This window comes from Ostrinia furnacalis, unplaced genomic scaffold (assembly GCF_004193835.3).
Source record: "Ostrinia furnacalis isolate ACB-3 unplaced genomic scaffold, ASM419383v2 OfSCF0213, whole genome shotgun sequence".
NCBI classification, from domain to species: Eukaryota; Metazoa; Arthropoda; class Insecta; order Lepidoptera; family Crambidae; genus Ostrinia; species Ostrinia furnacalis.
Window position 1 is genome coordinate 224906 of NW_021130452.1, and position 13796 is coordinate 238701.

The 13796-nt window shown below is 39.3% G+C and overlaps 2 protein-coding genes across 2 annotated transcripts; one reads left to right on the top strand and one right to left on the bottom strand.

Moving 5' to 3' along the window:
• The first annotated feature begins 961 nt into the window (after positions 1 to 961).
• LOC114356449 (P3 protein-like) lies at positions 962 to 6632 on the top strand. The gene is made up of 7 exons (XM_028309639.1): positions 962 to 1049; positions 1328 to 1480; positions 2221 to 2351; positions 3335 to 3454; positions 3778 to 3952; positions 5436 to 5698; positions 6438 to 6632. Exons 1-7 carry the CDS (start codon positions 962 to 964, stop codon positions 6630 to 6632), a joined length of 1125 nt encoding a protein of 374 aa, XP_028165440.1.
• A 3230-nt stretch (positions 6633 to 9862) lies between these two features.
• On the bottom strand, positions 9863 to 11444 carry LOC114356428 (uncharacterized oxidoreductase SERP2049-like). The gene has a single exon (XM_028309597.1). The coding sequence runs from the start codon at positions 11380 to 11382 to the stop codon at positions 10621 to 10623; it is 762 nt and encodes a 253-aa protein (XP_028165398.1). The 5' UTR covers positions 11383 to 11444; the 3' UTR covers positions 9863 to 10620.
• Positions 11445 to 13796: the final 2352 nt, after the last annotated feature.

Sequence of the window (13796 nt, forward strand, 5' to 3'; positions counted from 1 at the left end):
TAAAGGCCTATCAGCTTGATTTACCTTTATTTATTTATTTATTAACACCAACAAGCCATTTATAATGCCATCTAGTATTAATTTTTATTTTTTTATTAGGTACTTTTTATTCGATGTAAAGTGTGCGGCCATGAATGAACCGTTTTGGACAACTATTGCAAATTGCATTCTAAAGCACAGATATCCGTAACCGTAACCGAAACTTTCGTATATCCGAACTAAAAAAATATCCGTAACCGTAACCGGTATAATATTATTCCTATATTCGTTACCGTATCCATAACCGAAACTACATATATCCATAACATACTTAATTACTACCACTTAAGATGTTACAGTGTTCTGTACATGTTTGTGAAAGCAATTTAGTAAGTACTCGTGGGTAAATACATAATAATTATTTAGAGCACAGCGTGGGCTCATAAAGTCACACGTATGACAAATGTTTAAGCCATCTCTATACATTGGCACAGAATAAGTAATAGTAGGAGAGGGGGGCAGCTTTGGACAGGGGCAGCTTAGAACAAATGAATTTAAAAATCACTGGTTTAGGCTACAATGGTATAAATCATAATTTATATTGCCAGCACTGATGCGCATAGACGTCACATCTCATTTTTAATATCTAACTGTAGGTTAACCGGCAAAAGTGGTTTTTTGTTTTTGACTGCCAATTTCGCACTTTTTTATTTTGGTTCTAAGGATTTTGTGGACGTAGTTTTATAAAATAGTGAGTGGTTTGTTTACTATATGGAAGTTTAAATAGTTTCGATGAAGATTTGATAAGAAATTGCGATATAAAAGTATGTTCCGTTATTAAATTTATGTTTTTTTCTGGAAATATACCCATGGGGCAGCTTTGAACGAAATAGTTGGGGCACCTTTGAACTTTANGACTTGATGATATTTGATTGATGAAATTATTTAAACTTAAGTCGGTGTCCCTTTACAAGGATGCGCAATGCCAAAAACTAGGGCGTGGAAGACCAGCTTCTTGACATGCCATAGTGAAATAAGGTGCACTGTCCCTACTGTATTACCTGGTCTCGGTAAATAATAATCTTATGCCCGTTTTCACCATCAATCCCAAATTTTTAAGTTACCCCTATGGTAACAAATAACATGAATTTTGTTTTCAAAGGGGTCACTTAAAAATAGGGTTTGATGGTGAAAACGGGCATTAGAATCTTTGCCCTTTCAATGCTGACCGAAAGCCTGTTGGCACAGTATTAACTGCCATTATTTTAGTTTTTTGTACCTCATCAATGTTCCTAGCTCAATATTTTGTATTTCTATGATAATTAATTTAAATACAATTAATTTCCAGGTGTCGGCCTGCTGGAAAACGACGAAATACTAGTGACAACAGAGAACGCGGGCATATCGTTCGCGGAGATAAACTCGACGAGTAAACTGACGCAGGAGGACGCAGACAACGGCGAATGGCACGGGAAGATACGGATATATGGGGAATTCTTAGGTGAAGCACATGTTTTAATAATAAAAACAACTTTATTTGACACTAGCTCTTCACCCACGGCGTGGAATTTTTCAGTTTTTTATACCTATGACACTCAGCAATAATGTGGCTTTCTATTGGTGAAAGAATTTTTAAAATCGGTTCAGTAGATCCCGAGATTACCCATTACAATTTAACAAATATACAAATTACTTTACCTCTTTATAATATTAGTTTAAATGTATAGATAACAAGACAAAAAAAAAACAAGATTAACGATTCATGCTTGCACAGAACTTGTTTTGTCGTAAATAGCAGATAAACAAAACACTGCGTACTTAACTAAAATGTTTTGATAGCAAAGTAAGTTACATACTCGTACTTTATTTATGCTCGGAAAAGTAATTTAATAAGCTACGAATAAGTACGAAAAAATTATGAAGTCTTTCACTGTAACTTCTATGTAAGGTCCGGTCGCCGAGCAGATATAATTTCGACCAATGACCCCAAGCTACCCATCCTTATCACTCGCGCGTAATTATATTGCTCTCGCGACTATGCAACGGGCGGCCGCAGTGAGTGTGCGAGCGCGACAGCAATATTATTACGCGCGAACGATAAGAATGGGTAGCTCGGGGTCATTGGACAAAATTCTGTGTGCTCGGCGACCGGACTTTAGAATGTTGCCATTTTCACGCAGTTTCTGACCAATTAAATATTGTCGATATATTCCTTACAATGAAAAATTCGTTCTATTCCAGGGAGGACAAACATAGGCATCCGTGCGGCACGCAACGGCGAAATTTCCGCCGCCAACGAGACAGTGTCCGTCATTGTGACGCGCCCAGAACGCGTCATTGACACCATCTTCACTGCCAGCATTGCTCTCTTTGTAAGTTTCCTCTTACTACACCAGGGAGGACAAACAGGCATCCGTGCAGCACGTGACGGCGAGATCTCCACACCGCCAACGAGACAGTGTCTGTCATTGTGACGCGCCCAGAACGCGTCATTGACACCATCTTCACTGCCAGCATTGCCCTCTTTGTAAGTATCCTCTTAATATACCAGGGAGGACAAACATAGGCATCCGTGTGGCACGCAATGGCGATACCTCCGCCGCCAACGAGACGGTGTCCGTCATTGTGACGCGCCCAGAACGCGTCATTGACACCATCTTCACTGCCAGCATTGCCCTCTTTGTAAGTATCCTCTTAATATACCAGGGAGGACAAACATAGGCATCCGTGTGGCACGCAATGGCGATACCTCCGCCGCCAACGAGACGGTGTCCGTCATTGTGACGCGCCCAGAACGCGTCATTGACACCATCTTCACTGCCAGTATTGCCCTCTTTGTAAGTTTCTATTTATTATCCAGCAGTATTTGTAAAGCAGTGTCTCAAGAATGAAGTCTTTGACCGTTTCCTTGTGTGAGAACGACAATCCGTTTACCAGAGGCTAAAAGATCATTTGGCCTACACTCCACACGATGGATAAGACGGTTTGGGCAGGCCTAAAAGGAGTCTTCTTTTACCATTGATTACACAAATAAATTGCAAAATCGCATTTTGTCAGCTCATATACAATACCGTAAATTTATTTGTGGTATTAACTAACTATACTTTCATCGTGATCGTCTGGTAATTTAGTCACTACTGACACTACTGAAGGACAACCCTCTCTAATTTACCAGAGGCTAATGGAGGATTAGATTTAGCCTACTTACTGGACTCGGAGGTCTGATGTTTGCATATTCGTCCTTTAGTAGCCTCTTACAACATCCACAAAAAGAGTGGAGATGTTCTTATTCTACTCTGCTGGAACCACGCAGCTGAACTTAACTGTACTTTAATGACGTATGATTTGTTGTCAGGTGTCCCTTATCTTCATAAACTTCGGCTGCGCGATGCACTGGCCCACAGTTAAAGAGGTGCTGAAGAAGCCCATAGGACCCGTCATTGGGATGGTCGGACAGTTCATATTTATGCCTTTGGTAAGTATACTCGAACTTATAGAAGTTAACTTAAGTTAAAAGATTCTATAGATTTAACTTTTCTTAAGAAGTCCGGATAAGGTAAAGTTCCACCATATTTTCTTAAAGTCGAGGAAAAAGGGGGATGTCATTGATTTCTTTATGTTCATCAGAAATCATGATATAACGTAGAATTCTACCATTTAGTTTTTGAAGCCAAATGTTGTTTAAAATTGAATTATGTGAACAGCTTTATTCGACAGGATTTACATGACATGACATAAATAAGTGTAATCGAAGTTCATTTGTTGGTATATCTAAATAAATAAAACATTTTTTTCCAGATGACGTTCGGTCTCGGCTTCCTGATCTTCCCGGACAATGCGGCGCTTCACTTGGGAATGTTCATGACGGGAGTGGCTCCTGGCGGTGGTGCCTCCAACATCTGGACCTTCATCCTGGGCGGGAACCTGAACCTGTCGCTTGCTATGACGTCGATATCTACTATATTCTCCTTCGGTGAGTCTTCATTCTTTAGTTCTTACGTTTTAGCCAAATGACGTTCACTGGGAACTTTAACTTGTCGCTCGCTATGACGTCCATATCATTCTCTTTTGGTGAGTACTTGGGGCAATATGTCTCCCAAACTACGTCACGCTTCACTTAGGAATGTTCGTGATGGGCGTAGCTCCCGGAGGCGGCGCTTCCAAAATCTGGATCTTTATATTGGGTGGAAACCTGAACCGTTCGCTCGCTATGACGTCTATATCCACTATATTCTCCTTCGGTGAGTAGTGCTTAGGGTTAATGTCTTCCCAGACATTGCGGCGACTTGGGACAATATATGTTCCCAAACTACGTCACGCTTCACTTGGGAATGTTCATGCGTACGTGACGAGCGTTCTAACATCTGAACCTTCATCCTGGGAACCTGAATCTGTCGCTCGCTATGACGTCTATATCCACTATATTTTCCTTCGGTAAGTGCTTGAGGCAACGTCATCCCAGACTACGTCACGCTTCACTTAGGAATCTTTATGATGCGCTTGGCTCCAACATCTGGACCTTTATCCTGGGCGGGAACCTGAACCTGTCGCTCGCTATGACGTCTATATCCACTATATTCTCATTCGGTGAGTTCTTGAGGCAATGCGTCTTCCGAAACTACGTCACGCTTCACTTAGGAATGTTTATGCGTACGTCAAGAGAGTACTATCATCTGAACTTTCATCATGGGCGGGAACCTGAATCTGTCGCTAGTTATGGACGTTGATATCCACTACATTCTTTTCGTCGGTCTACCCAGTAGGAGGTGTGCCCAAACTACGTCATTCGGTCCGTGGGATATGCCCCGCCCACTACCATTAAGTTTGACGATTCTTCGGGCTATGTCGGTTCTTATCACCTTCTCTAAATTTCCACGGGGAAGGCCCAGGCATGCCCATAGGTGGGCAGTCTTGTTGTCCTAGTTCTTTGAAGCAAACTTTTGTCAAATGTAGAGAATAACACCGCAACAAACTCAGACACATTTGGTTCTGTAATGTTTGGCACTGGACGGGGTGCAGTGTATAATTTCCAATAATATTTAGACTGAGTTGCACCATCTTACTTTAACTTTGACAAATGTCAAATTATCTCTTAAACTTCATACAAAAAACACCGGTTATTGTTACGGTTATTATAAGGTGATGCAAGTGGTGCCGTTTAGGCGCGATTAGTCCAATTCGCGATTGGACCAATTCGCTTTTTTCTGCATAATTAGTAAAAGTTGAATAACCTCTTTATTTTTTTCATTTTGGATAACCTTTTATGTTGGACCAATTGGCCCAATCGCGAATATGTATTTTTTTCTGAATTGGCCCAATCGCGAATATGTATTTTTTTCTCGATTGGACCAATTGCGAATTGGACCAATCGCGCCTAAACGAAGTGGTGCAACTCATCAGATGTTTATTTATTCAAATGTGCGATAAAGATTTTCTATCCCTATTTTCTTCCCCAGGTTTCATGCCACTCTGGATCTTCTCTCTCGGGCAAGTGGTATTCGCGAATGCCAACATTGGGGTGCCATATACCAACGTGATAACGTTCGTGGTAGGCCTCCTGGTGCCTATGAGCATCGGTCTGGCCATGCAGCGATTTACGCCCAAAATAGCAGCGTTTATGGTCAAGATATTAAAGGGATTCTCAAGCACGCTGCTGATATTCATCATAGTGTTCGCTATTGTGACGAACCTGTATATATTCCAGCTGTTCACTTGGCAGGTTAGTTGTTTTTGCTTCGTACGTAGACGTAGATTATCTACGTCTGCATTAAAAAAAATATTACATCAATTAATTATTATAAAAAACACCATCTTTTATTCTCAATGATTGCAACACTTTAAAATTTTATGTACAAATATTAAAAAGAATTGGATGGAAAACCGTCTGGAGAACCGGCCAGCAAGTTATAATACGTTACAAAAACTAGTGCTTAGAACGCGTTATGGCTTTTTGTCATTGCCACAACGCCTCGTGAACTTTTCAAAAGAACCATTCGGCCTAGGAGGCGTATCTTACATTACATAAACTCGTTGTCAACAAATATGGTCTAAAATCGATTAAATGTCTCGATAACACTATATTGTGGCGGGCAGTCTAAACTAGCATTTACAACACTAATTTCCCGATATGCATCTTATACAACAGCCTCAAAACGTAGAGTTAATTCACAATTTCACAGAGATTTTAGTCTCGGAACGAATCTAAATATATACATATAACTCAAAGGTGAATGATTGACATAGTGATCTATCAACGCATAGCCCAAACCACTGGACGGATCGGGCTGAAATGTGGCATGCAGGTAGATGTTATGACGTAGGCATCCGCTAAGAAAGGAATTTACGAAACTCCACCCCTAAGGGCTAAAACGGGATCCACGCGTACGAAGTCGCGGGCGGCCGCTAGTCATAAAATATATGTGTTCTTTTATTCCGTAACATATTCCTTCCTTCAACAGATAGTAGTAGCGGGCATGGGAATCCCGTGGCTCGGCTATATGTTCGGCTACGCGCTCGCGCGGATCTTCAAGCGGCCGCATAAGGACGCGCTCGCCATCTCCATCGAGACCGGCATCCAGAACACAGGCATCGCCATCTTCCTGCTGCGCTATGCGCTGAGTCAGCCTGAGGCGGACATCACTACAGGTGACTAGAAACCATTTGTTTTTTTTTTATGCATAACAAGGCAGGTATTTGACCACAATCGCACCTGATGTTAAGTGGGATGCAGTCTAGGATGGACATCTAGGTAACTTATCACCTGTCATCCGCTTTACAATGGAGGGAAGACGAACCTTAACTTCGAACTCCTCCTATATGTTCTTCTAATGAGGGCTATCGTTTTAGCGCTCACCAGTTGGCGCCNTTTTTTTTTATAATATCCCTAAGTTTTGTATTACTTTGTACAGAGTGATGTAAAATAAAATAAACATGTTAAATTGATCCCAAATGACACTGATCACTTAAAATTTTGTTTATTAATTATTTTAAAAATACACATTTATAAATATTCAGTTTTAATTCATTGAAAAAAATACTAATTCAAAACTGCCCCAGGCGTGTTCAAGGCTGCCCCGACTACGGGGCAGTTTTGAACGTTTACAGGTCTGTGCAAAAATCTAAATATCTTAATAAGCGTTCATTTATAATTAAGAAGAACATCATTATTTTGTTGTGTGATAACCATGACCTCTATCTAGGAAGAAAAAATTAATGAAATCGTTCAAATTTCGAAGATATTTAATAAAGTATGAAAATTGTTCAAAGCTGCCCCCCTCTCCCCTACAGGTACAGAAGGATTACTCCGCAAGACGATTTAAATAAATGCGAGTCTTGCTACGACGCGATACAGTGGAATTCAGCTCGCACAGCACTACGTACCTACAATTTTATTCACCTACAAGTTTTGTCTCTTTCTATCGCGTACCTCTGAACTCTTCTTACGCTGTTAGGGTTGCTGTCTAGTGAAAAAATTATGTCCATTTTTAAATAAAACTTCGATCGTAGAATTAGATACTACAACTCACGCCAGCGTCCTGGCGGGCGCGCACGACACTCGACTGATATAATACCCGCCGGCGGGGCGCTTCGCTGTAGGTAATTATCGGATGTACCGCGCGGAGTGAGCCAGGCCTGACATTGGGTATATGTTGGGCCAATCTGTTGGCCCAACAAGATATGAACTGTAAGAGTAGGCGCACACCGTTGATTTGAAGTTGGCCGATAGTTGTGCCCGATTTTAAATTGTATGAAGAATCGGCCATATCGAATCGGCGTAGTGTGCGCACTCCCATACATGCCCATACTGATCAACTGCCCGACTAAACTATCGGCCGACGAAAAATCAACGGTGTGCGCCTACTCTTAGTCTAGCTCCTAACTCAGTCAATACCTGACGTATGGGAGCGGCACGGGGGGTGGGGGTGTTTTTGTAACGTCAAACGTCCGTCAGCGAGACTTCAGCCCCCCTCCCTAGACAAAACGCACTTTTTGATCGAATCGAAAATCGAATCCGTCAAAACTCCATACAAAAAAGGGGCTTTTCGACCACTTTTCGACTGGTTTGCGATTATAATTTGCACTTTGTCTAGACCCACAGATCTTCTTCAGATTTATGTTATGTCACGTCATAATTATGTCAATTGTCAATGTCACCCCTTCCATGCAGATCTCACACCTTAGGCACTCAGAATTTTTCGTTTGACCTCAATCTCAATACTAACAAATAACGAATAAATCCAAAATCAGTCCTTCTAAATAAAGACTATTTACTCCAGTTTTAACATCTATATTTAAAGTTATAAACCACAATCAACAACAATAATTGTTCTATTTGTTAAAATTCTAACATTCTTATAAATACCCCTGTTACTTTACCCCTCCCCTCAATACGCCCCTACGTAACGCCAATTAACTAGTGATGCAACGAATACGAATACGAATATTCGTATTCGCCGAATGGAAGACATTTACCGAATATTCGTATTCGGTAAAATAATAATTACGAATACGAATTCCTACTTTTTTTTAATTTTGTCACACACGTGTGTGTCTCCGAACACTATAGCCACAACGATACGACGAGAAACCCCCGGTCAGTATGTAACATAGTAGTAAGCAAGTTCTCTTCTGGAATTTGACAGTCAATAGCAGGTCGATTGTACAAGTATTATTTTGTTTTGTGATTAGTTACAAACTAAAGTGATACAACAATGCCAAAAAAATGCCATTTGTAAATAATTACTAAAACATTAACCATGATAAAAAAGAGTTTAATTTATGAGTATTTCATGACTATGTAGAGATATTCGTATTCGCCGAATAGTAGATTTAATATTCGTATTCGTAAAAGTAGTATTCGTTGTATCCCTACTAAAGCCTGGTCCATGAGCACGTAGAATTTTGTCCAATGACCCCAAGCTACCCATCCTTATCGCTCGCGCGTAATTATATTGCTGTCGCGACTGTGCGACGGGCGCCCGCAGTGAGTGTGCGAGCGCGACAGCAACATAATTACGCGCGAGCGATAAAGATGGGTAGCTTGGGGTCGTTGGACAAAATTCTACGTGCTCACGGACCAGGCTTTATTAACAAACACATGAATATAATAACACAGCGTGTCACGTCAGCAATTAGCCGCTACGACAATCGTAACGACAGCGCTACGGTCCGGCTATCGATTCGGGCTATTTCCGCTTCCGTCTACACGCTACGACAACGAGGGTGCGAGCGAATTCTATTGGACGTTGATGAGCTATTTTTAGTCGTGAAAAGATGATATTGAACGTTAAAAATAGAGCTACGATTTTTGCTACAAAATTGCTTTGTTTGAAGTTTACTGATACATGTTTTCTTTAATTATATTTTAACTGTTATTGTCCGAAAAGGTGAAGACAAAACAGGTATTTATTATTTAAGAAAATGTAAACATTATTAGTTACTTTCATATAAAAGATTTTGCGTCTGAATTTTATTAAATCGATAGAATAAAATGGTGACAGTAATTTCCTGACAGTCTATATTTATCGATAACACTGTCTTGTTATTGATTTTAATAATAAAACCCAAAACTCTTAATTAGTAGGCAATTCGTATGTGCATTTGAGGGATTGTTCCAAAAATACTTCTCACGGCTTTCATGCAAATGACAGTTCCACAGACGATGTCCAGTTGGTACATGAAATGGTAATTCTGACAGTGACGAGTGGACACATTCGAAGCGATTTGACGTACACGATGCGCCAATCATAGTATTGGCTGTCTCACGAAGTGGGAATTCAAATTCAGCTATTTTTGATGACGATCTACATACATGATTACGTTATAAAAATAAAAATGTCAAATAGAACATCGACATAATTTTATTATTATTAAATTGCCAATTACTTTATTACAGCACAAACAAAAATATTGGCATACGAATCAAGTAAAACTTGAGAAATAATTACTCGTAGATTTCCACTTTTAAATTTTCCACGAAAATGTATTAGGAATATGAAGTATTTAATTTAATAACAGAAAATTGTCACCTCGTTTCATATGAATTTTAAAGAAAAGTGTAATTCTAATCGTATTTATAGAATGGGTAAAATGAAATAATGTTGTAATTACATTCAGCAAATTATTCAGCGAATATATTCAGACTCCATTTTTTAAACAGATACATTCTGAGAATTATTACTTCAATTTGTAGTATAAGAATATGAGAATTATGATAAAAACATTATGAAGAAGGAACATCGTTTATGTTACTTCTATTAGCAATCGCTATAACCTTGTATATTTTGATTAAAATTTTCTTTACGATACTTTTCAATGGCTATGTAACAGTAATATTTGGCCGACATTTTTTGCCAGTTATTGATAAGATACGCACATGTATTTAGATAACTTCGCCATACTTAATTCTTCATAATAAAAAATTGAAAACTGATAAGAAGATTATTGAAGAAAACCCAAACACTTATAAGTTAAAACTAATCTGTAGTTTTTGTTTGTTATTTTACGATTCACGTAAACAATCGATTATTTTATGCATAACGCTGATAAGCCCTTGCAATAGAAAATTTTGAAAATCAATAAAATCTATAGTGAAAAAAACAATGATATCTCAGACACAATCACTCATATACTAGTTTTTGTTCACATCATAAAAGTAGCACTATTATTAACATAAATGTTAGATCCATTGATACTCGGGAACACACCACTAGCAACAAATATAATCATTTTTGCAACATCATAAGGATCTAACGCTTTGATCAATCGCTGTTTTTCCAACTCACTGTACACCATTTCTGATTCTTCATTACTTAAATTCAAATTCTGAAGAGCATTCGTTTTGACCAGTGAAACGCTTATAGCATTAACTTTAACGCCAACAGTGCTCATATCCACTGCAGCTGCTTTGACCAGTCTTTCCACTGCAGTGTTGAAGATTGAATAACCAAGGAAACCAGGTAGACAAACGTCAGATTGTCCGGCTGCTACTAAGATAACATTGCCTTTAGTTTTGGTCAAATGCGGCAAAGCCAGATGCATCAACTGATACGGCACTCGCAGATTGATTTTGTAAAGATCATCAAACGATAGTATGTTTTCATCAAACAGAGAATTGAGGACGAGTTTTCCTGCACAGTTGATCAGCACGTTCAGTTTTCCAAATTTGTTTATCGTCCTTTTTATAGCTTCTTCACAGTTGCCTTCTTCTGTCAAGTCGAGGTTGATTGTCAATGGTTCTAAGCCATTGCGTTCTTGACAGCATTTGGCGACAGCATTTAATCTTTCAACGTTCCTACCAACTAGGGCTAAAGTGGCGTTGAATCCTGCCAATTCTTTGGCTGAGGTGGCCCCGATACCCGAACTAGCACCAGTTAGTAACACCACTTTCCCCGTGAAATCCATCGCGTCCTTACGACGTGGCAAATATGGGTACACTAACTCTGTTTTCGCGTTTCGTACACAAAATATCATATCTGAGAGATAAAGCGTGATAAGAAATGTTATTTCCATGATAAGCTTTCATATAAGTAATATTTATCTACTCGGTGCTATAACCATTGTTCCAGAAAGATAGCGTCTTTATTGAGTTAGGTTATGGATTACAAGTTACAGTTATCTTTGATAGTGCACCTTCTTGCATCTTCTTCTTGTCGTGTCGTTTGACGTTGTCTTACATTAATACATTTACCGCTGTCAATAGATTTGTATGGAAACGCACTGTCGCCACTGAAATACATGTCACCCAGAATTTGTACTTTTATGTGTGTCATCTATACTTATAATAAATCTGTAGAGAGGTCAATTCTGTACATGAAATATATTTTCAAAATAACTACCAGGGGGTGATTAGTGATCGATACTGATGCCAAAAATGCAATCAGTAAAATTTTTGTCTGTCTGTCTGTCTGTCCGTCTGTCTGTCTGTCTGTCTGTCTGTATGTTCCTTATAGAAACAAAAACTACTAGACGGATTTTAACGAAACTTGGTACAATTATTCTTCATAATCCTGAGCAGGTTATAGTATACTTAGGAATTCCCACAGGAACGGGAATTGGCGGGAAAATCCTTTTGTATGAAAAACCTAAACCGCTTAAGTTAGACGCTTGAAATTTGGCATGCAGGTACCTCAGTAAACGTAAAGCTTAGTTACAACAGGATATTGCAAAATTCCAACGGGAACGGGAGTTAGCGGGAAAAAACATTAGTATGAAAAAATCTAAACCGCGTAAGATAGATGAAGGGGGTAAAACGGGATCCACGCGTACGAAGTCGCGGGCGGCCGCTAGTTAAAAATAAAATTAGGTAACAATCACTTCCAATATTTAAGTTAAGACAACTCAAAATAAGTTTTTTTTAGTTAACACAGTTTTGAACTAGAAAATTGTGCCATTCTCTTTCACTATATCAGCTGGTTACACATAATGTATGGGAAAAGGAACACATCATCACGGCCATATTAGCCGCGCGCTATCTCCGCACCATTAGTTGGATTGAACGTTCCCTTTTGTTTGCCACTGTGTGTATTGTGTCGGTGGTGTGTGGTGTACGAGGAAATTCTCCATTTTTTTCCTTTTTCAATTTAATTCTTGTTTCTTAGCTAACGGTTTTCGAATCCGTGAAAAGTACTGGTATAAGGAGTTGACGTAGGCGTTTTTACCCGACTGCGCTAGAAGGAGGGTTATGTTTTCGAATCATTTATCAATGTGAAAGTAACTCTGTTTGTCTTTGATGAATAAATATTTAGATATCTATGTACTTATACAATGTGTCCAAGGAAAAACTATCGAAACTTTATGAGCGTGATCTATGGACAATTTTATCGATCATATCAGGGTTCCAGCATGTAGGTCTGAAGCACATCTAAAGTCGTTCTGACGTTTGAAGTTACAAAAACACTCTCCCATGCCGCTTCCTTACCTCGGGCACTGATTCAAGTTACGCGATAGACCCGGCTTTTACTCGTGGTCCCCCCAACATGTCCGCCTGGCGGGTCCACGGGTAATTTTTTTTACCCGTTGTCCCACCGTTCTGAACAGTGTTTGCCAGTGGGTCTAAGGGTAATTTATTTTAACCATGGTCCCATCGCCCGCACTAAGTGGCAAACATTGCTTGTCACCTATGTCTGGGATGAAATATCAAACGCCGAGTAGGATATGAGTGACTTTAACCCACATGTGTCATGTGAAGATATTATAAAGATATTATGGTGCCGTACCTACCTATAATTATTTTCAATATTAATTATAGATTTTTTTATAATATTATAGATACCTAGGCTAGGTGACAAGCAATGTTTGCCACTTAGTGCGGTGGGACCATGGTTAAAATAAATTACCCCTAGACCCACTGGCAAACACTTTTCAGAACGGTGGCACAACGGGTAAAATAAATTACCCGTGGACCCACCAGGGGGACATGTTGGGGGGACCACGGGTAAAAGCCGGATAGACCTATAGTTATTTAACCTTTAAAAGTTCTTTAGACATTGTGGTGTGGTACAGTGCGCGTCGAATAGTTTGTGACACCCAAAGTAGCCAATAAGTTCGCAAGACGTCTTTGTTGCAACTGAAATAAGGTTGTTGTTAACGTTTATACTTTATTCTGATACAATTATAATATTAATTTCAAAACAACGTCACTAGATGGCGCTGTACTACTTTACATCGCGATGATGAAGTATTTTCCTCAGTCTACAAGGACGTATACGTTTGTAATGTAGTTATTAAGATTCTCAATAGATGGCGTTGTAGTACTTTAGCCCGCGGTATTAAAGTTTTTTTACTGATCCTATAAGGTCTAAACCGTGTAATATGTA

Bases quoted from the DNA above. Each gene is read 5' to 3' on its own strand.
- LOC114356449 (XM_028309639.1), top strand. From the start codon at position 962: ATGCCAAAAACTAGGGCGTGGAAGACCAGCTTCTTGACATGCCATAGT. The intron at 1,050-1,327 runs GTAAATAATAAT...ATTAATTTCCAG, and splicing joins TACTGTATTACCTGGTCTCG to GTGTCGGCCTGCTGGAAAAC. The intron at 2,352-3,334 runs GTAAGTTTCCTC...ATTTGTTGTCAG, and splicing joins CTGCCAGCATTGCTCTCTTT to GTGTCCCTTATCTTCATAAA.
- LOC114356428 (XM_028309597.1), bottom strand. From the start codon at position 11,382: ATGGATTTCACGGGGAAAGTGGTGTTACTAACTGGTGCTAGTTCGGGT.